Below are 23,174 nucleotides of genomic sequence, written 5' to 3' on the forward strand. Positions count from 1 at the left end.
CGACCAAAGGCAGACTAAGGCATTTCACGTGAAAACAAAAGAAAAGTTACTTTTTCCTCCCTTTTAAATGCATTACTCTGTGCCAGGCATTGTGCACGGTTATTCCACTTTAAAGACGAGGAAACTGAGGTTACTCTCCGACATGTGGCCACGCTGCAGCCTCCATTTCCTCATCACCTCTTCGGTTTTTTACTCTCTGTGCTCTAGTTCCTTTTCCTCTACTGAATCGTGCTTTCGGGCTTCAGCAATGTCCTATTTGTTACCTGTCCGTCTGGGGACTTCAGACCTCGTTCTCATTAACCGCCCTGAGGCTTTAAACGACGCCGTTCAAGACTTCCTTCCCGAGAAACGTTTTCTTCTTAAACTCACAAACTGATTGCATTTCCTTCACCTATTGTTTGAAATTGTTTTTCTTTTTTAATCGCAGAGGCTTAAAACTAAGTTTAATTAGTTTAGGGTGGGGATGAGTGGAGACTTGAAGAGATTTTTGAAGGGTATTTTCTAGCGTTTTAAACTGAAGAGGCCGGTGACAATAGAACTAAAAAGAACGGTCAAAACCTGAAGATTTTTCTTTAACAGCTCTATTCTCATGCACACAGACGAGGGCAGGGACTAACATTTCGGCTGTTTGTTTATAAAAGACACAAACAAAGAGCCGGGTCCACCTCTTCTCTGACCTTAGGGCGAATTAGATGCCGGCAACCCCCAACCCCCAAGCGCGTAGCCAGCTCTGCGGCGACTGAAAACTGCGCTTCGCACCCCCAGCTCGTCCCGGGGCGGGGCGCAACGAGCGGTCACGCGCGCGGACGGTGAAGGGGGCGTGTCCGGCGGGCGCGCGCCGGCGGCGGAGTGGGCGTGTCCGGCGGGCGGCGGCGGCGGCGCGGGTCGGGTGCGCTGCGCAGCCTCCTGTGCTGGAATGTGCGGCTCCCGCGAGCTCGCGGCGCAGCAACAGAGCAGGCGCCGCCGAGGCCTCGGGCCCCAGACCCCGGCGGCGGCTGGGACTGTAGGGTGAGGGCCAGGGACCTGAGCACTCTCTGCACCTCCACTCTTGGACCTTCGCGGGCCTCGGCGGCTGCAGCCCCCAACTTTTCTACCCTCTCCCTCCCCTCCCACCGAAACTCCAGCAACAAAGAAAAGTAGTCTTGGGGAAGGAGCGGCGACGCCGGGTCGCCCGCCCCTCCTCGCAGAGTAAGCCGGTAAGCGTGGCGCGGCGCTGGAGGCTCGGCAGGGGTGGGGGAGGACTGCCCGGGCGGCGGAGCGGCTGGAGGGGGAGGGCGTGGAAGGACGCCGAGAGCGAGGCGCTGTCCAGGGCTGATTTGCCGATACTGTGGCTCCGGCGGCGGCGGCCTCGCGGGCGGGGGCGGGTGGCCAAGTGGGATCGAGTTACACCGCCGCGGCCCGGGGGCTGGGCCGGGGGCGTCCGTGCAGCGCGTCGCGTTGCCGAGACCCCCTCCCCAGGCCAGGCAGAGCCCCTCCCTCCCCGCGGGCCCGGAACTCCTTCGAGTCTGGTCCTGAGACCCAGTAGTGGGGAGCTGCTCGGTCCCCTAGTCCTGAAACCTCGTCCTCGTCATTCTCACGTTCTCTGGTCGCCCCGCCGGCCCGAGGCCTTTGCGTCCCCCCTCCCCCCGGCCTCTCCCTTTAGCCGGAAGGCGCCTTTGAGTGTGGTCGGGCGAGTTGAGTCAGCCCCGGGTCCGGGCAGTTCCGCCAATGGGGCTGGACAGCGATTTTTGCGCTGGAGCCGCTCGGGCCCTCCGCGCCCGGCCGCCCCGCCGCGCGACCTGTCGGGGTTGGGGTGCGCGTCTCACCAGATGCGTAGGGGAGTGAAGTTCGCAAACTTCCGGGGCGCGCGGGCGGCGGCCGGCGCGCGTGGGGGGCCTTCTTTCTGCTCTCCGGGCCCGACGCCTGCGGAGGGCGCCCGTGGAGCCTCACGGCCGAGGGCGAGTTCCAAGGCGGTCCGAAGAGCCCGGACGTCAGCGTTCCGGTAACTAACTTCTTCCTAGATTCGGGCCCGTAGGCCGGGAGGGGTTTGCTTAGACTTGGGATAGACTTGGTCCGGTCCAGAGGCGCCCCCAGTTTGTCGTCCCCTGTTTAGGTGTGGGGGGACACGGGAAAAGATTGAGGGCGCGTGTTGGGCCAGCTCCCGCGAGTTGGTGTGTAGATGTCTGCAGCGAGCGGGCAGAGCAGAGAGGAAGCGAGAGCGCCCGAGTTTGCAAAGAGCTTGCTTTGTGTTTGGTATTTTGAGAAAATGGCCGAATGCCTATTTCAGTCAGGAATGCCGCCGCCGAGGCAGGCGCTGGTGGCAGTAGCACATAGGAATTCTTGCAACTCGTTGGGCTTTCGGGCTATGCTTGGACGGCCTTCCGGACAGAAATCTTAAAATTACTGTGTGTGTGTGTGTGTGTGTGTGTGTGTAGGGGGGTGGTAGTAGGGATTTGGGGAACTAGGAAGGTCGATGTTTGGGTAAATACCGAATAGCCTGGGCTGTTAAGCACTGGGAAAGCTTTTGCGGTCAATTTGTTTTCTGTGTTGGCATTTTGATTCCAACTTTTCATGCTGCATATTACCACACTGGTTCGTGTATATGAGCTTGGGTGAAGCGGATTATTTTTTGTATTTGGGGTTTAACTTGTTTTCAGTGCTGTCACTTTGCCTTTTCTAATTTGCAAGAGAAGATTTAGTTTGAGAATAGCACGTCTTAAATTTGAAAGTAACTAGTCAAGACCATTTAAAAAGCCAACATGTTTTCAAGAGGTGATCTTGTAATGGCTTCCACTAGGCAAGTAGGCCAAGTTGAGCGCAATGCAAAAAAAGTTGTTGATTACCGAGGTGAGTTGTACTTTTATTTATTAGGGGGTTTATTTTTGGAAGGTTAATTTTAAAGTTTTTATTTTGTGAAGTTTCGAATAAACTCCATGTTTTTTTTCCTTTTAAACTAGTGGACTCATTGAAAAATTAAGTGTAACTGGTACTTTTTTACAATGGTTTATCTTTCTGAAGTTAGTTGAATTCATATGAAATTCAATTTATTTGGCCAATTATTACAGGCCTCTCCTTTCCAGATGTGTTTGTGTACACAATAAATGCACATTGTGACTTGGATTTCTTGGCTTTCTGATCCAGACCAGTAAACTGTGGAAGGAGAACCAGGAGGACAGCAGCTTACCATTCATGTATTGCATTAAAAAAAATAATTTAGATTAACTTTAAAAGTTAAGGTTTTTTTTCCCTCTAGAATTAAAAGTGCCTAAGGGACAGTATGCTAATGAAATATAAATTTAATCACGTGATAGACTTGAGTTTGATTGAGATCAATACAGTTGATTTAAAAGTCCTTCTAAAAGATTTAGAAGCTTTTGTTGGCTGCAATGAAGAGAATTGATAATTACAAAAATATTTTAAGGAGTTGCATTTAGTGAGGCTCATTGAGTTTTAAAGATTTCATTGGAAAAGTGTTTATTTTATTATTATTATTTTTTGCATGGGCAGGCATCAGGACTCGAACCCAGATCTCTGGCATGGCAGGCGAGAACTCTGCCTGCTGAGTAACTGTTGGCCCACCCTGAAAAAGTATTTTGTTTTTTAAAGGTTATGACGAATTACATTGATGCTTTGGTTTTAAGGCAGTAAAAGTTGTGTTTAAATTGGTGCTCTTGGTATGTTCTCTCCCCCTCCCCCCAGAATACAGATATGGCCACCCAGGTAATGGGACAGTCTTCTGGAGGAGGAGGACTATTCACCGGCAGTGCCAATATTGGCATGGCCTTGCCTAATGACATGTATGACTTACATGATCTCTCCAAAGCCGAACTGGCTGCCCCTCAGCTTATCATGTTGGCAAATGTGGCCTTGACTGGGGAAGTAAATGGCAGTTGCTGTGATTACCTCGTTGGTGAAGAAAGACAGATGGCAGAATTGATGCCTGTTGGGGATAACAACTTTTCAGATAGTGATGGAGAAGGACTTGAAGAGTCTCCTGAAATAAAAGGTGAACCTAATGGAATGCAAAACATGGAACTGGGAAGTTTGGAACTCGGTGTTATAGAGCCACAGCCTGTATTTGAGGTATCTGCTGCCCCAGAAATTTATAGCTCAAATAAAGATCTTCCTACTGAAACACCTGGAGCAGAGGACAAATGCAAGAACTTGAAGACAAAACCCTTTCGTTGTAAGCCATGCCAGTATGAAGCAGAATCGGAAGAACAATTTGTGCATCATATTAGAGTTCATAGTGCCAAGAAATTTTTTGTGGAAGAAAGTGCAGAGAAGCAAGCAAAAGCCAGGGAATCTGGTTCTTCTACTGCAGAAGAGGGAGATTTCTCCAAAGGCCCCATTCGCTGCGACCGTTGTGGCTATAATACCAACCGATACGATCACTATACTGCACATCTGAAACACCACACCAGAGCTGGGGATAATGAGCGCGTCTACAAGTGCATTATTTGCACTTATACCACAGTAAGCGAGTATCACTGGAGGAAACACTTGAGAAACCATTTTCCTAGGAAAGTATACACGTGTGGAAAATGCAACTATTTTTCAGATAGAAAAAACAATTATGTTCAGCATGTTCGAACTCACACAGGTAAGAGAATCTTTGTAGTCCAATTCAATCCTGTGAAAAGTGAAATTTTTAAAAAATATGAAATTTTGAAGTAGAAAGAATATCACATTGAACCAGCATTGCCTATCCTCTCTCTATATTCAAGTTACCAGTTTTTTTAAAATTTATTTATTAAAAAAATTAAGAACAAACAAAAACATATAACATATAATTCCGTTCTACATATATATTCAGTAATTCTCAGTATCATCACATAGTTGCATATTCATCATTTCTCAGAACATTTGCATCAATTCAGAAAAAGAAATAAAAAGACAACAGAAAAAGAAATAAAACAATAACAGAAAAAAAGATTATACATACCATACCCCTTACCCCTCACTTTCATTTATCACTAGCATTTCAAACTAAATTTAACATTTGTTCCCCCTATTCCTTATAGTTACCAATTTTTGTCTCATTTGGCCTGCTGGTACTTTTTGGATAAATGGTTTAGTTACTCAGTTTTTTAAAATAACTTTTTTTTTAAAACTTTTTTTATTAATTAAAAAAATTAACAAAAAAACATTAAGATATCATTCCATTCTACATACACAATCAGTAATTCTTAATATCATCACATAGTTGCATATTCATAATTTCTTAGTACATTTGCATCGATTTAGAAAAAGAAAAAGACAACAGAAAAAGAAATAAAATGATAATAGAGAAAAAAGAAATTATATATACCATACCCCTTACCCCTCGCTTTCATTTACCACTAGCATTTCAAACTGAATTTATTTAAAATAACTCTTAAGACCTACTTCACGGTAGTGTCGATGCTGGACAAAGGCAGTGAATTCTCTGCCCAGTGGCTTAAATGACCAATTTCTGAGACGCTGTGGTTTCAGAGTTTATATAGGCATAAAGCGGAAGAACAGATGACCTATTGGCCCCCAAATCTGTCTCCCTGAGTTTAGGGAGTTCAAGGTTTTTATGGGTTCAAACAAGGGGAGATGTAGTTGTTATTGTGTTATACACAGGGCCAAGACTAGGTTTTAGAATAGCCATTGTAATAGTAAGTATAAACAAGGATGGGACAAGGCTAGAATAACCATTACAATAGTATGTATAAACAAGGGTGAGACTAGTTCAGGTTCAGTAATTTCAGGTATTTTTCTATAATATAGAAAGAAAAAACATCTATATAATGATTCAGCAACCATAATTATTCCTTAGGTCTTACGTTTTCATTTACGGTATTACAGTTCACCCATTTGAAGTGTACAGTCCCTTGTTTTTAAGTGTATTCATAGTTGCACAAACATCACCACAATGAATTTTAGGACATTTTCATTATCCCCAAAAGAAATTCATGTCCATTAGCAGTTACTCCCTCACTTATAAAATGTTTCTCAGTATTTCTTAAGGGTGGGGTCCTGTTTTTCAAAGAAGTTTTATAACTACTGGTATTTAATATTCACATTTGTTTTATATTTTTCTGGTGAGAATTGGTACCTTTGAGGCCTGTCTGAACAAATGAGTAAGAGTAATCTAGGCTACTGTACTGTGGATCATAAATATAAAGGGGCTGAGGAATGCTGTTGGTATCAGGCCCCCTTCGCAGGAGACTGGCACTTTGTAGGTCTGGACCCCATATGTAAGTAGGTGATACATTGAGGAGGGGAATTGATATACTTTATGTTGTAGTCAATAAATTCTTACAGGGGAAATTCATTGTAGATGGCTTCTGTATTTAAAGTAATACTTCACTTTAAAATCCATTCTAGTAAAAGAATTTGCACAGTCCATTTCGAATCTCTTGTAACCAATGATTGTCTTCAGGCTTTGAAACGATTTCATTCAGATAGAAAAAACAATTATGTTCTGCATGTTCAAACTCACAGGTAAGAGAATCTTTGTAGTCCAATTCAATTCTGTAAAAAGTAAAATTTTCTAAAAATTTTAAACAATTTCAGAAGTAGAAACAATACCACATTGAAAAGTCAAAAAATTTAAACATTAGAAAAATTATTGCAGTTACTTGTGAATCCTATCCCATTAATCATTTTTTGTTTGAATTAGACAAACTGTTAGACTACACTAACTTACTCCACAGTATTTGAAGCAAATCCCATTTATAGTTCATCCATAAATGTTTCATATTCATTTACCATTTTTTTAAAAAAAATCAGTGCCTAATTATTTTAGAATTATCAATAATACAGAACATTCAGATACTGTGACATTTAATAAAAATACTTGACTTTTATTTACACCTAGACCATTCTTTTTTTATGCATGGGCAGGCACCGGGTTTACCCGGGTCTCTGGCATGGCAGGTGAGAACTCTGCCACTGGGTCATCATTGCCTGCCTCACCTTGATGGATTTTTCAAATGTATATATTTATTTATATAACTACGACCCAAGTCAAAATAATTGAATTTTAGATCACCCCAGTGTCTTTGTCTTAACTTTTTATTTTTAATGAGATATATTTGAGACATAGTCATACAGCATAGAAATAAATTTTTGATTTTTTTGGTCAGTTGTATTTTGATACTCTGAGCACTTGAGTTACTGAACAATGTGATGATTTTCCCAGAAAGCTAAATGGTTTCAATAATTTAAGTTTGTAGATTTAAGAACATTTTTAGAAGGAAAAATGGAAACTGCTAAAAATTTTTAATGTATCATAACATAGAGGCTTTATAAAACAGTAATTCTATCTTTTGCTATTTCTTTAGTCCATTTAAAAAAAAATTTTAATTTTTAAAAAAAAATTACAGAAAGAAACACAAAATTCCCAATATGTGATCATTCCATTCTACATATGTAATCAGTATCTTTAGTCCATTTTTGCTTTTTGTTTTTGTTAAAGTGGGTTATATTCCTCTAATTTGATTATGTAAATTAAGAGTATCATGTTAAATAGTTCTAGAATTTGTGTTTAGGGAAAAATAAATTCATCTAGTGATGAAGGATGGTGATCAGAAATGCTGGTCAGCTGTAATTCTTATTTCTCATTTCTGCTTGTACTCTTAGATAACTTAGGTTTTAGGTTCATTTCATGAATTTCTTCTGTTCCTTATTGAGTGCTTGGTGTTCCATCAGGTACTTTACTCAGAATATTACATTGAGGAAACAGGATAAATGATAATAGTCCATATGTAGAGAGGGAAACTTTAGGATTAAAAGCAAAGTGAGATAGGCCCAAGGACAAATACAATTTGGGCTCAAAGTTCAGAGTATCTTTTCCTACAGGGAATAATCATGGGGTGGGGGCTAGGAGTTGCTTCTGAGTCTATTTTTAATTTTTTTTATCATTACAATCGACTTTTTTTCTTTAGTAAAAAATAACATATATACAAAACAATAAATTCCAAAGCACATCACAACAATTAAAACAGATTTCAGAGTTTGGTATGGGTTTCAATTCCACAATTTCAGGTTTTTATGTCTAGCTGCTCTAAGGTACTGGAGATAAAATGATTCAATGGTACTAATTTGTTAAACCCTACCTTCTTTGTATAACTTGGCCATCACCACCTTTTTCCCACTTTCTAGGGGTGTTTAGGCTATGCTCATTTTAAGTTTTTCACATTAGAAGGGGCTGTCGATAATATGGAATAAAGGGGGATGGAGCTAGCTGATGTTCTGGAGAGGCTTGTCCCCTCTGTATTTCAGAACATGTCTGGCCTAGGGACCCATCTGGAGGTTGTAGGTTTCTGGAAAGTTACCCTAGTACATGGAACTTTGTAGAATCTTATATAACACCCAAGGTGTTCTTTAGAATTGGCCGGAGTGGTTTTGCTTGGGGTTTGTCAAGCTATGATCAGTAGCAATGTCTAACTGAAGCTTACATAAGAGTGACCTCCAGAGTAGCCTCTTGACTTCTGAGTCTATTTAATCAAAAGACTTAAAATAATTTTGTAGCTTTGATATTGACCCAGTTTGCAAATCCTATTAAGAAGATCACATTTTTACCTGAATGTGAATGAAAAATCGCTGCAGAGTATTGTAAGGAATTTAATATTATCGTTAATTAGCCTTTCATGTTACTCTATAATGGTAGTTAATTTTTCTTCTTTAAACTTTTTAAATAACCTCTTGATTGAGATAATTTACCACACAGGCAACCACAGATCTACTTCCTTTCTATGGATTGGTCTATTATAGACATTTCTTATAAATGGAATCATGTGGTCCTTTGATTTCTTTCACTTAGCATGTTTTAAAGTTAATCCGTGTATAGTACTTGCTTTCTGTTTATTGCGGAATACTGTTCCATTGTAGGGATACAGTCAGTGTTCAGGTGGTTACCCCATATTGGCTATTATGAGTAATTCTGATATGTGCTTTATATTTCTTTTTTCTTTTTTTTTTATTAGAGAAGTTGTAGTCTTACAGAAAAATCATCCGTAAAATATAGTGTTCTCACGTAACACCCTATTAACACATGGCATTATTGTGATGCATTTGTTAACAAATCATGAAAGAATGTTTTTATAATTGTATTATTAACTATAGCCCACTGTTTAAAATAGGGTTCACTGATAGGCACTTTTTTACAAAAAGTTTCTGAGTGGACATATGTTTTCATTTCTGATGGTTATGTACCTAGCTGTTGGAATTGCTGGGTTATATGGTAATTGTTATAATCATTTGAAGAACTGTCAGGCTTTTCCAAAGTGACTATTGTTTTACATCTTCACTAGCAGTTCAAGAGATTTATAGTTTCTCCACATCCTTGTCAACAGCTTTTGTTAATAGGCATATTTGCGGACCTGAAGTTATTGCATTATGGTTTCCATTTGCAATATTTCCCTAGAGGGAAATGCATGTTGAGCATCTTTTCATGTGCTTATTGACCATTTGTATATCCTTTACAGAAACCATTAACATTTTTAAACCACCTTAAAATTCTTTCAGACGTTCTATTGCCCCACCTAATTAGAGCTGATCTACAGCTACCTACCAATTTACTACTACCGTCAACAGTTAGTAGGAAGACAATTTTTTACTCATAGGCAACATCTTTTTTCATTACATCTTTATCTTGTCCCATTTTATAGATACCAGTAGTAGCGTATGTTGTGTGAACATAATAGTAGCGGTTATTTACTATTTATTTATTAGTAAATAAATTAGTATACTATTATTTATGTGGGGGTTTACTGTGTGCCAGATGTAGCTGTAAATGCCTTGCATGTTTTGTTTAAATTCCCCAAAATTCCTAGGAAATAAAGGTACTGTTATGTAATAGATGAGAAACTGAACTTGCTTAAGGTCATGATTATCTTGTGGAAAATCGTCAGCCTGACTTTCTAGCCTATGTCTTTCTGGCTTTATAGATCCACTTTTCAACAACTTAGGGGTTTTTTATTATTAAAATTTGAAGGTCCATAAGCCTGAGGACAAGAAAATTAAAGCATTATGGGTCTTAAGAAACATAACGAATTTCTGAAAAGTTCAGTATCTAACATCCTTATTTTAAAAGTGGTAAGGACTTAGGAAGTTTAAATGAAAAACTCCCCCTAGCTTTATTCTTATTTTGTGGTTGACAACCCACATCCATAAAGAATACTTTAGTTTTTAGTACTAAATCACTGACCTCTCATCTTTTGAGTTTCTCTCAGTCCCTATGGCTTTTATGAATATGTTTTAAATTTTAACATTGCTGACTGACCATTTTGTAAATGTTATATCTATAATTTGTTAGCTTGGAGCAACACTACCTTCCCACTCCCCCACCCCCATTCAAAACTGTTGCTTTAAGGTAACAGTTTCAAATGGTGGATTTTGCATTAAGGTAACAGTTTCAAATGGTGGATTTTTTATCATTGACTGTGGAAATAAATATCCTAGCTTAGCTTCATAAAAATTGGATAAATTTCTCTTAAAGGGAGATTTTAATTCTTTTTCTATAAAAGAATATTCCTTGATTTTTTTTTTTTTAACCAGTGTGGTTTTTCAGTTCTTAAAATAATACTAATGTAATGGTGTACAGCATCTCTGAAAATGAGAAAGGGCTATATAAATTCACAAGCTAGTGTTATTTTTTGTCAGCAAAGCAGAAATAATATGTAAATTCTGAATTAAATATTTATTTTTTAAATTCATGATGTAAATTGATCATTTTGTCAGAAATAAGAAAAAATGTTTAAAAAAATACTCAGTGCTGATGTGTAAATTGCTGGTGAGAATGGTATGTCTTATTTTGTATTTAAATACTTCATTGTATTTTTTTGTAGGAGAACGCCCGTATAAATGTGAACTTTGTCCTTATTCAAGTTCTCAGAAGACTCATCTAACTAGACATATGCGTACTCATTCAGGTTCGTAAGAAATGGAAACTTTTCTATTCTTTGTAGTAAAGTACCATGAGGAAATTTTCTAGACCTGGAACTGAGTCAAATTGTTGTTTTTTTTGTTGTTGCTTTTTTGTTTTTTTGCATGTGCAGGCACTGGAAATTGAACCCCAGTCTCTGGCATGGCAGGCAAGAACGCCGCCTGCTGAGCCACCGTGGCCTGCCCAATTTATTTATTTTTTAAAACATTTTTATTGATAAATCTTCACACACACATTCCATACATGCTATATAATCAGTGGCTCACAATATCATCACGCAGTTATATAATCATCATCATGATAATTTTTTAGAACATTTGCATCACTCCAGAAAAAGAAAAGAAAATGTATATACATACTGTACCCCTTAACCTTACCTCTCCTTGACCACTAGTATTTCCATCTACCCAGTTTATTTTACCTGTTTCTCTCCATATAATATATATTTTAATATGTGGAGATATTTAAATGACTTATTAGGCCTAATGTGGTTTAGGAATTTGAGCTAAAGGAAATCAGTGTTATCTGAGTGTGGAGCTGTATTTAAATGGGAATTCTTTTTTTCCTTAATTTTTTTAATTGCCAAAAAACACCAAACAAATACAAACATTCTTAACTTTTGATCATTCCGTTCTACATATGTAATCAGTAATTCACAATATCTTCACATAGTTGCATATTCATCATCATGATCATTTCTTGGAAGATTTGCATCTGTTCAGAAAAAGAAATAAAATGAAAATAAAAAAAAATTTATACATACTATACCCCTTACCCCTCCCTTTCATTGATCACTAGCATTTCAAACTAAATTTATTTATTTATTTATTTTGTTTACATGGGCAGGCACTGGGAATCAAACCCGGGTCCTCTGGTATGGCAGGCAAGCATTCTTGCCTGCTGAGCCACTGTGGCCCACCCAAAACTAAATTTATTTTAACATTTGTTCCCCCTATTTTTATACCCTATGTTCTACTCATCTGTTGACAAGGTAGATAAAAGGAGCATCAGACACAAGGTTTTCACAGTCACACAGTCACAGTGTGAAAGCCGTATCATTATATAATCATCTTCAAGAAACATGGCCATTGGAACACAGCTCTACATTTTCAGGCAGTTCCCTCCAGCCTCTCCATTACATCTTGAATAACAAGGTGATATTTACTTAATGCATAAGAATAACCTCCAGGATAACCTCTCGACTCTGTTTGGAATCTCTCAGCCATTGACACTTGGTCTCATTTCACTCTTCCCCCTTTTGGTCGAGAAGGCTTTCTCAATCCCTTGATACTGAGTCTCATCTCATTCTAGGATTTCTGTCCAACGTTGCCAGGAAGGTCCACACTTCTGGGAGTCATGTCCCACGTAGACAGGGAGGAGGGTGGTGAGTTTGCTTGTTGTGTTGGCTGGAGAGAGAGGCCACATCTGAGCAACAAAAGAGGTTCTCTTGGGGGTGACCCTTAGGCCTAATTTTAAGTAGTCTTAACCTATCCTTTGTGGGGTTGAGTTTCATATGAGGAAACCCCAAGATTGGAGCTCAGCCTATAGCTTTGGTTGTCAGCACTGCTTGTGAAAACATCAAGAATTCAACTTGGAGAAATTGAATTATCACCCGTTCTCAACCTTCCCCAAAGGAGACTTTGCAAATACTTTGTTATTCACTGTTCAGATCACTCTGGTATTTATCGGGGCATCACTTTGGACAAATCAACAAAATCTCTAAGTGGAGATTCTTAACTTGGAGTGAATAATGGAACTTAAAAGACTGAGTGTAGATGTGTGTATGTGCACTTTTTCTGGGAAGGAGGATACTGTCAGTTCTTCATAGTACCACAACTGTGAAAAAATTGAGCCACCATCATTAACAAAAGCTGGTTTATCCTTTTTGTCCATCCCATGTCACAATTCTTCAACATGCCCACTCAAACATTATAACTAACTGGATATATAGTGTTGCTTCCAGCTTCCAGAATTTCTACGATTCTTGAGCTTAGAATTAGAGTTTGTTCTGTTTTGAGAGTTGACATGGGTTTTGAGGACTGGTTTACAAAAAAAAAAAAATTAGGTAACTTAGGATAGCAATTTATTAACCTACAATAGTTAAAAGTATAGGAATAACAAGGGGTGGATGTACCTGTTGCAGTGACTTAAATAATCCAATTCATACGTGGTTGGTCTCCCATTAATTTTTTTTCTTTTTTCTGTGATGCAGGCTCCGGCCGGGAATCAATCCCGGGTCTCCTACATGGCAGGCAAAAATTATACCACTGAATTATCCATGCAAGGCTCCCATTAAATTTTTTGGCATAGATTGTCTTCATTTTGGTCTTGATTGATTCCTGGTGAACTACCACTTCTGACCAGAATATTCTTCCAGATTAATTACACATACACACATGCACAGACATACAGGGAGATGCTAAAATCCTGTTTGTTACAGAAGTCTGTGTATACCCATGTCCTTTATCACAATTGCCTTAGGGTAAATTAGGTAGCTGTTTAATTGAGTGATCACTAAGATACATGTGTCTGTTGAGCTTAAAGAATGTGGATAGAGTGAATTGAGCTGTAAAAAGTACACACTAGGCTTTTTTTAACCAAGGTAGTTCTCAGTTCTTAAAATACATTAGTGTAGTACCATGCAGCATCACAGAAAATGAGAAGAAAACAATGTGAAACATCTACATGTTTGATTTTTATTAATAAAAGCAACCAACATACTACAAAAGGAACATTTTTTCCCATCACATAGTTGTATATTCATTGTGATCATTTCTTAGAACATTTGCATCAATTCAGAAAAAGAAATAAAAAGACAACAGAAAAAGAAACAAAATAAAAACAGAAAAAATAAAAGAGATTATACATACTACCATACCCCTTACTCCTCCCTTTCGTTGATTGCTGGCATGTCAAGCTAAATTTATTTTAACATTTGTTCCCCCTAATATTTATTTTTATTTCTTATGTTCTACTCATCTGTTGACAAAATAGATGAAAGGAGCATCAGACATAAGGTTTTCACAATCACATAGTCACATTATGAAAGCTATAGCATTATTCAATCATCATTGAGCAACATGGCTACTAAAACACAGCTTTACATTTTCAGGCAGTTCCCTCCAGCCTCTCCATTACATCTTGAATAACAAGGTGATATCTACTTAATGCATAAGAATAACCTGCAGGATAACCTCTTGACTCTGTTTGGAATGTCTCAGCCATTGACACTTTGTCTCATTTCACTCTAACCCCCTTCTGGTCGAGAAGGTTTTCTCAATCCCTGATGCTGAGTCTCAGCTCATTCTAGGATTTCTGTCCCACATTGCCAGGAAGGTTCACACCCCTGGGAGTTATCTCCCACGTAGACAGGAGTAGGGTGGTGAGTTTGCTTGTTGTGTTGGCTGGAGAGAGGCCACATTGAGCAACAGAAGAGGTTCTCTTGGGGGTGACTCTTAGGCCTAATTTTAAGTAGGCTTGACCTATCCTTTGTGGGGTTAAGTTTCATATGAACAAACCCCAAGATTGGGGGCTCAGCCTATAGCTTTGGTTGTCCACACTGCTTGTGAGAATATCGAGATTTCAACTTGGGGAAGTTGAATTATCCCCCATTTGCAGTGTTCCCCGAAAGGGACTTTGCAAATACTCTTATTCACTAATCAAATCACTCTGGGATTCATCAGGGCATTACTCTGGACAAACCAACAATATCTCATGTCCTACCCAAGGTTCCATGTACTTATGGTAGAACACAAACATTCTTGACATGCAAACATTCCATACATGGTATATAATCAGTGGCTCACAATATCATCACATAATTATGTATTCATCACCATGATCATTTTTTTTGAAGATTTGCATCACTCTAGCAAAAGAAGTAAGGAAAAACTCATGCATACCCTACCCCTTACCCTTCACTTTCATTGACTGTAGTATTTCAGTCTACTCAATTTATTTTAAACTTTGTTCCCCCTATTTATTATTTTATTTTATTATTATTTTTTAAACATGAGCAAGCACCCAGAATCAAACCCAGGTCTCCGGCATGGCAGGTGAGAACTCTGCCACTGCGCCATAGTACCCCGCCCCCTTATTTATTTTTTATCCATAGTTTTTACTCATCTGTCTATACCCTAGATAAAAGGACACAAGGTTTTCACAACCATACAGTCACATTGTAAAACCTGTATCATACAATCATCTTTAAGAAACAAGGCTAGTGGAACACAGATCTACAGTTTCAGGTCCTTCCCTCTAGCACTCCAATACACCATAAACTATAAAGGGATATCTGTATAATGCCTAAGAATAACTTCCAGGATAACCTCTCAAATCTGTTTGAAATCGCTTAGCCACTGAGACTTTATTTTGCATCATTCCTATCCTTCCCCCTTTTTGTCGCGAAGGATTCTCTGTCCCTTGATGACGAGTCCCAGCTCATCCCAGGATTTCTGTCCTATGTTGCCAGGGAGGTGTACGCCCCTGGGAGTCATGTCCTCCGTGGAGGGGGTGAGGGCAGTGAGTTCACTTGCAGTGTTGGCTTAGAGAGGCCACATCTGAGCAACAAAAGATGTTCTCTGGGTATGACTCTTAGGCAAAATTTTAAGTAGGTTTAGCTATCCTTTGCAAGGTATCATTCATAGAGGTGAACCCCAAAATTGAGGGCTTGGCCTGTTATTTGGTTGTCTCCAATGCTTGCAAGAATATCAGATATTCTCCTAATGGAGAAGTTGAATATTTCCCCCTCTTTCCCCTTTTCCCAAAGGGGACTTTTTAAATACTTTATTCACTTCCCCAATCATGATGCCCCAGACTCTTCCTCTAGAATTTGAGTTCTTAACCATTATTCTACCTTTATTTGCCCATTCTATGAAGCAAATAGTTTTTAAGGGACAAAATTGGGCCAAGTATAGAGTTGTATTGTGTGTTGTAGAAACTTTATGTTATCTGTTAGTGGCTAATATGGAAAAGATAGTTCAGTTAGCTCTCTGTTGAGCCTGACAACCTGGCATAAGGTTGTTTTATATTTTGTGATTTAATAGTTATCACCAGACATTTTCTAATCATGTAAAGCTCAATGTCTACATGATTTCGTTTAATGTCTGACTAGTTTTGCTCTATAAAAACAATTAAATTAAGATTATGAATTTGAGAATGTTTCTGAGATGAATTTTCACAAATGTCAATTTCCATTTTTCTACTATGCATTCCATTGGACCAGTGGGGTATGGATACCATTTGGTAATATTACTAGAGTGTGAACTAGATGGGTATGTATTCAGGTAGAATGTGTTACTCTTATGCATTTAATTTGGGGGTGGTGGTTGTTTTTCTGGTTTTGTATGTATGTGATTTTGATTTTGTTTGCTTATTTTATATACCATATCTATTTGCATGCCCCTTCTCATTTTCTAGAAAAATTTTAAAATGTGGGAGAAAAAATGAAAAGGCTACTTCTAAGTAATATCTTTGGCTATCTTTTGCCTTTAAAATGGCAACTCTGGCATTGGGAAAGTTTACTGAGTGAAACGTTGCTGCGTGTATGATGGATAAAAGTTAAATTTAAAAGAGCAGACCTTTTGCTCTCTGAGGTAATGCTGTGTGTTTTTAAACCTTCCCACCTAGATCTGGGAGTATAGACTGGCTGTAAGGAATTTCTTTACAGTGTCAAGGTTTATTATAAAAATGTGTGGAAATTGAAAAATGCTATTCTATTATACATTTATTTTAACCAAATGTTTTAAAAAATTGTTTATATTCCTGTTTTGAGTGCCCTTGTCCAGATTAACATCCGCAGCCTAACTAATTTTGCCAGTAGTGAATCTCTGTTCTTTTAGAGCTCTAACTTTGTGAACTTTTCTCAAGATGATGGTAGGGATAATTATTCTTCTGCTTGGCTTTAGAAGTCTGTCAAGGGATGGAGAAAATTATGCAAATAAATATGGTACATGTAAGGTGCATGACACAATCTTTTCAATAAATAGTCTTTGTTTTAAGTATATTGTAACAGATTTTTAAGTCATATTTTAATCTTTTTAACAACTGTTATTTGCCTTCAGGTGAGAAGCCATTTAAATGTGATCAGTGCAGTTATGTGGCATCTAATCAACATGAAGTAACCCGCCATGCAAGACAGGTTCACAATGGACCTAAACCTCTTAACTGCCCACACTGTGACTACAAAACAGCAGATAGAAGTAACTTCAAAAAACATGTGGAGCTGCATGTTAACCCAAGGCAGTTCAATTGTCCTGTTTGTGACTATGCAGCTTCCAAGAAGTGTAATCTGCAATATCATTTCAAATCTAAGCATCCTACATGTCCTAATAAAACAATGGATGTTTCAAAAGTGAAACTTAAAAAAACCAAAAAGCGGGAGGCTGACTTGCCTGATAACAATATTACCAATGATAAAGCAGAAACACAGCAGGCAAAAATGAAGGGAGATGTGGCTGGAAAGAAAAATGAGAAGCCTGTAAAAGTAGAGAAAAAAGATAACACTTCAAAAGAGAAAAAGCCTTGTAGTATTGCCTCAGTTCAAGTGACTACTAGAACACGCAGATCTGCAACTGAGCTTAAAGAGATAGAGGTGCATGCAGGTAATAAATCCTGTAAAACTAAGAAAAGGAAAAGGAAGATGGACGCAGATGCCCATTCCTTTAATGATCCTGTGCAGGATGAAGAACCTGTGGCAAAAAAGAAAAAGAAGGTAGAAAGCAGATCCAAGAACTGTCAGGAAGTACCAAAGGGTGATGGCAAAGTAGAGGAGAATAAAAAGCAAAATACCTGCATGAAAAAAAGCACAAAGAAAAAAACTCTGAAAAATAAATCATGTAAAAAAAGCAGCAAGCCTTCTCAGATAGCTCCCACTCAGAAGGGTCCTGTTGAGAAGGGACCTGCTGAGAAGGAGACGCTTCTGGAGTCTGCTCAGAAGGGACTGGCTTCAGTGGAGCCTCCTCAGATGGAGAGTGGTCAGATAGAACCTTCTTCCATGGATACTGTTGAGAAAGGGCTTGCTCAGATGGAGCCTTCTCCCGTGGAGCCTGCTCAAATAGGAACTGTTCAGATGGAGCCTCTGCTTATGGAGCCTCTGCTTACGGAGTCTGTTCAAATAGGACCTGCTCAGATGGAGCCTCCTCCAGTGGAGTCTGCTCAGATAGGACCTGCTCAGATGGAGCCTCCTCCAGTGGAGTCTGCTCAGATAGGACCTGCTCAGATGGAGCCACCTCCAGTGGAGTCTGCTCAGATAATACCTGCTCCAGTGGAGCCTCCTCCCATGGAAGCTCAGATGGGGCCTGCTCATTTGGAGCCTCTTCTCATGGAGTCTGCTCAGATAGAATCTCCTCCTGTGGACCTTCCACCTCAGATGGAGCTGATCCCCAGAAAGTCTCCTTGTCCAAAAGATAAGATGGAAAAGTCTGGAAGGCAGAGTGAAATGGCACGAAAGGAACAAGTACTTATTGAAGTTGGCTTAGTGCCTGTTAACAAAGACAGACAGGGTCTAAAGGAAAGTACATGTGCACAGGATCTCCTACCACCATCACCACCACTGCCAAAGGAAAACTTAGAAGAAGAGGAATCAAAAGACCAAAAATTGTGCTCTGAAGAGATAGGGATTAAAGTCCCTCTTCAGAAAGTAGAAGAGGCAGATAAAAGTATAGTTGGTCTTGATGCCAGTACTGAGGAATCTATCAGTATTTCTTCCTCTGAACCAAACTTGAATATGTCAGAGTGTGAAATTTTAGATGGTAAACATCAAGCTGACACTGTGCTTTGTGAAATGGAAACTGACACTGATCAAAATACAACTGAGAATCTTGCTGGTAAAGACTCAACAGTTGATGAACCAATTCTTCCCCCACCAGTAGAAAAAGGAGAAGCAGTGTCCAAAACTGCTCTGGCATCACCTTCTGCTACCACAGCCGTGACTGAGTCTCAGGAAATTGATGAAGATGAAGGCATCCACAGTCACGATGGAAGTGACCTAAGTGACAACATGTCAGAAGGCAGTGATGATTCTGGATTGAATGGGGCTCGGCCAGTTCCACAAGAAACTAGTAGAAACAATGCAAAAGAAGCTTCGGCAGTCAAAGTGTCTGAGGGAGATTTTGTTTGTATTTTTTGTGATCGTTCTTTTAGAAAGGAAAAAGATTACAGCAAACACCTCAATCGCCATTTGGTTAATGTATATTTCCTTGAAAAAGCAGCTAAAGGGCAGGAGTAATTAAGGTTTGGACAAGTCCACAGCTCTTTGTAAGATCTATTACATTTTATATTCATTTACAGCAGTAGACAACCTTTTATTTTTAAGATTGCTTTAAATAGTTAGTGTCTTGTTGATTTTTCAGTGGCACTGTTTTCCTTATGACTTTTTGTATACCATTTGATTGTGGTAGAAGTTAGCAAATCTAAGAGTTAGTTAGGAAACTAAATCTGTAAGTTTATGCATTTAATTGAAATAAGAAAGCCCAGATGGTATAAAAGTCTATTTTGTCCAGCTGCAAGTTGTCAGCTTTTTCACTTTTTCTATTTTCCTATTTCACTTTAGTTTCTTCTTTTTTTAGTTCTGTAAAAATTGGCATACTTAATAGCAAATTACTTGAAGACTTTGCCTGCTTTATATAAAGTTAGCACTTTAAATTTTTTTTAGAAATGAGACGAGACATTTAAATTGAACAGTTCTCCCAACAATGGACAGTGTATTAGTCCAGGTATTTACTTCTTGAGTTGTGATCATTATCTCTTATTTGTGTATGTTAGTCATAAGAACTGATTTTTGTGGGTCTTATTTTTTCTTTTTTCTTTTTTTTTGGTGCTTTAATGGCTTAAGATGTTGCACATTTTTTTTAACCTATGCAGTTAAATTTTTTTTTTTTTTTTAGAAATAGCATTTGTGTTGAACAATAACACTTTATACATATATATATGCATGTTTATTTTGGCCTCCTTGGAGGGATCTTTTTAGGCTTGTTTGCAAAAGGGCAGTTTTCTTTTTCTTTGCTGCAATTGTCTTTTTTGCAGAGTATTAGTATGTGCAAGTTTGTGAGCAAATGAAACATGCAGGTTCAATCCATTGGTCTGATTTTCCCATATCTATGCTAGAATCTGTATTTCATGTAATTTATTTATTTTGAATGGATGTAGTAAATTTGCAACTCTGAATTTTGATTTTGCAATAAATAAACCACTAGGCTCTATATTGAATGGACTTTTTTAAAAAATGGACTTTTATTTGAAATACCAACCATCAGATTGAGTTTTGCCTGCTATGGTACAGCCACTTCCTAACTGTACAATGTTAAATCATATTTTCGAGGTAAACCTTTTTTTCATAGATGGTTGGTGTCCATATGGCTACTCAATTGAATAAAGAATTGCAAGTGATATTTGAAAACTTGTAAGCTTGAAATTAGGAGACAGTTATTTCTTCAAGTTATATAGAATATCACTTGTGAAATTCCAAAGTCATAGCTATTAAATGGCAAGCCTAGGGTAAGAGAGAGAGGTAGTATAAGTGCTGCCAGACCAGCTGCAGTTTCCTATGAATACAGTGAAAAATGCTGGTGAAACTTAAAGTACAGTCCAGATTAAAAAAAAATCAAACTTTCTCAGGGTTCTCCACAAATTAATGGGTGTCCTGGCTGTCCCTATGACAGCCTTTTTCTACAGGTGAGGCCTCACATGAATTGCAACTATTCTGGTGTTCGAAGGGGCACTTTGTTTGAAAAAGGGTATGTACTCCTCAACTTTTTTGTAAATTCTTTGGTCAATTGCCAAAGAATATGAAAGATACCATCATAGGATTTTGGCAGTTCTTGCCATTCATTGATGTAAAATATAATCCCAATATGGAATCTTGAATAATTCTAACCTCCCATATCCTGTTCTGGGATAATAACCACCTTAGTGTTTCATTTTTTCCCTTTTCATTTGGTGATCTCTTGTGGCACATTTCAGATTTTGATTGTATAACTTGAAAGATTAGAAAGAAGCATTGATGAAGTATGGGTGTAAAACTGTTAAATCATCTGAAAGTGAAGTTTTTATGTTTGACTGGGAGGCCAAAGATGCAGGAGAACAGAAGATTCTCAAAATCTGAGGAGTAATTTGTATGATATGGTGTTTTGTGTGTATGAATGGGAATTAAATGATATTGAGTTCTAGGCTCTGACAATCAATGTCAACAGATCAAGCTGCAGATATTTATGTTTTAAGACGTAAATTATAAAAGCTAGTTAAATCTTTCTAACAACTAGTTTAATGTTCATGAGTACATTTTACTTAAGTTACCTTTTATGCTGTTATAAAGATTGATCTTACGCATAGATTGGAGATCGGGGATCACAGTTTGGGAAAGAGGTTTTTGTGGATTGTTTTCAGCAAAATTAAAAAAAAAATTGATTGCTGGGAAATGCTGAATAATTTGACAAATTTCTAATCCAGTTTTTAGACTAGAATGTTAAATGCAATAAAAGGCAGGAAGTAAAAATCCCTTTATTGATCTGTAAAAACTTTGTTACTGGAAAGTCAGTGGGACATGAGGCCTACTAGAACATAAGAACTTAATTGTCAGACCTATATTAGGTTCTGAATCTTAATGCCATGTATTTGTACTTAATGAAAATTGTATCAATGAAAGTATATTGGTAATAAGAACTTTCTGTCTAGTTGGGAGTTCTTCCCTTTGAAAAAATGTGATATTTGTATGGAAGTTGTTAATTTTCTCAGTCCCCCCTCCTGTAAAATTGAAGCTAGGTAGGATTTTCCATTTGATAAAGGAGCAAAAAATGAACATGTTGCTAGTAAATTGATGTTTAGTATCTAGAGAGAACTTGAAATACTAGAACACATTATAAGCCTAATCCTAGGTAGTTTTATTAAAATGTATCCCATAGCCATCTTTTGAGCATATTTTCACATTGCTTTACAAGATATTTTAAATTAAATTTTTTCTTCTTTAGAGCTACTTATTTCTTTGGCTACTTTCCTTTTTTTTGAGGTGAAATTCACAAGGGGATAAATGTTTTGGTAAGGCTTCTTATAACTGGATGAATATTCTGCTGTAGTCTTCCAAGATAGGCCGTTTTAATTTTTGTGTCACTTATTAAGTCATGTGGTCTTTGAACTTTGGGGACTATTTTGCATGTGAGTGCTGATACAAATTTAAACTTAAGTAGATCCATGGCATGTCACACTATGAACGTTGACTCTGGAGGAGGAGTACCTTTCCTGTAGAAATAGTTTTAGCTCTGGACTGAAAAGCTGGAATGAAACGTCATTTTGTTCTTTTTTGTGTAAATCAGTAAAACTTGCAGCCAGTCTGCTGAGTTTCCTTCTTGACCTCAGCAGATGAACTGAAGTTTTGATAGTGTTAATTCAGGCTCAAGGAATTATCTGAATCTTGGTTTGTGTAGATTTGCAGTCTACATGCAATATTAACTAAATCAGATAGCTTTTACAGTTTTACTGTGTGTACATAGGCTGCCCACTCCCCTTCCCCTTTCCCCATACACATCCATTAGTTTTTGAACTTTGTAAGCTGGCATTGAAACATTACAACAATGTTTTGTTGCACCAATTTTTAAAACTTTTACAGTGCAATACGTGTTGTTCTGAAGCAAACCAAAGGTAAATTTCTCATGGTTCTTGCTGTCTGCTATAGCAGCATTTGAGGGAGAATAGAATCTTTTATACATTTGTAATAGATAAAAAGCAAACCTGATTGCAAATACTTTCTTTTTTTAAAATCTTAAACCATGTACCAAGTTTTTGGTTCAAATTGTGTAGCATAAGTTAAATTTAAATTGCATTCTATTAACCGATATGAGTGTATTTCTGTAAGCATAGTTACATTTAAATAAACTTTTGGAAATCATGATGCCTTTGTTTATTATTGGTATATCATGTGTCAAGGAAGCCAAAATTACTTTACTGGAATTGCAAGTGTTTTAATAATTTTCAGTTATTTCCCACAGATAACTCTTAGTTAGGTAGAAAGATTAAGGCAATTTTGATTTTGAGTAGTAAATCCGGTGGGTATTGGTCTAAAGCATATCCTCCTACTGATAAGAGAGATAAAACACTGCCTTCCGGAAGATGGGTATTGCTGATAAAGTAGCGAGTTTCATATAGTAATACCTTCCCAACAACACGTGCGCTTAACAGTTACAGTGTACACATATCTTAGCACCCAGCTGAGATGAGTAAATTTTGAAAATTAAAAAAATAATTGGAAAGAAAATAGGAAGGGGGAGGAGAGGTTGAAGTTATTGCA

At 38.2% G+C, this 23,174-nt stretch overlaps 1 protein-coding gene across 3 annotated transcripts; it reads left to right on the forward strand.

Annotated features, from left to right (window-relative positions):
• Positions 1-916: 916 nt before the first annotated feature.
• Positions 917-22,775, forward strand: REST (RE1 silencing transcription factor). 3 transcript variants are annotated; one of them, XM_077136968.1, is made up of 4 exons: positions 917-1,196; positions 3,679-4,582; positions 10,800-10,883; positions 16,960-22,775. In XM_077136968.1, the coding sequence occupies exons 2-4, from the start codon at positions 3,688-3,690 to the stop codon at positions 19,122-19,124; spliced, it is 3,144 nt and encodes a 1,047-aa protein (XP_076993083.1). In that variant the 5' UTR covers positions 917-1,196; positions 3,679-3,687; the 3' UTR covers positions 19,125-22,775. The 3 variants fall into 3 exon arrangements, with proteins under 3 accessions (XP_076993083.1, XP_076993084.1, XP_076993082.1); XM_077136969.1 differs by lacking the exon at positions 917-1,196 and adding an exon at positions 1,877-1,981; XM_077136967.1 differs by lacking the exon at positions 917-1,196 and adding an exon at positions 2,600-2,826.
• Positions 22,776-23,174: the final 399 nt, after the last annotated feature.

Source organism: Tamandua tetradactyla, chromosome 19 (assembly GCF_023851605.1).
Source record: "Tamandua tetradactyla isolate mTamTet1 chromosome 19, mTamTet1.pri, whole genome shotgun sequence".
In the NCBI taxonomy this organism is placed as follows: domain Eukaryota; kingdom Metazoa; phylum Chordata; class Mammalia; order Pilosa; family Myrmecophagidae; genus Tamandua; species Tamandua tetradactyla.

What these genes read in the sequence shown, in the direction of transcription:
- REST (XM_077136967.1), top strand. Translation starts at nt 2,800, where the DNA reads ATGCAAAAAAAGTTGTTGATTACCGAG. An exon ending in AAAAGTTGTTGATTACCGAG is followed by an intron (nt 2,827 to 3,678) that starts GTGAGTTGTACT and finishes CCCTCCCCCCAG; the next exon opens with AATACAGATATGGCCACCCA. An exon ending in ACATATGCGTACTCATTCAG is followed by an intron (nt 10,884 to 16,959) that starts GTTCGTAAGAAA and finishes ATTTGCCTTCAG; the next exon opens with GTGAGAAGCCATTTAAATGT.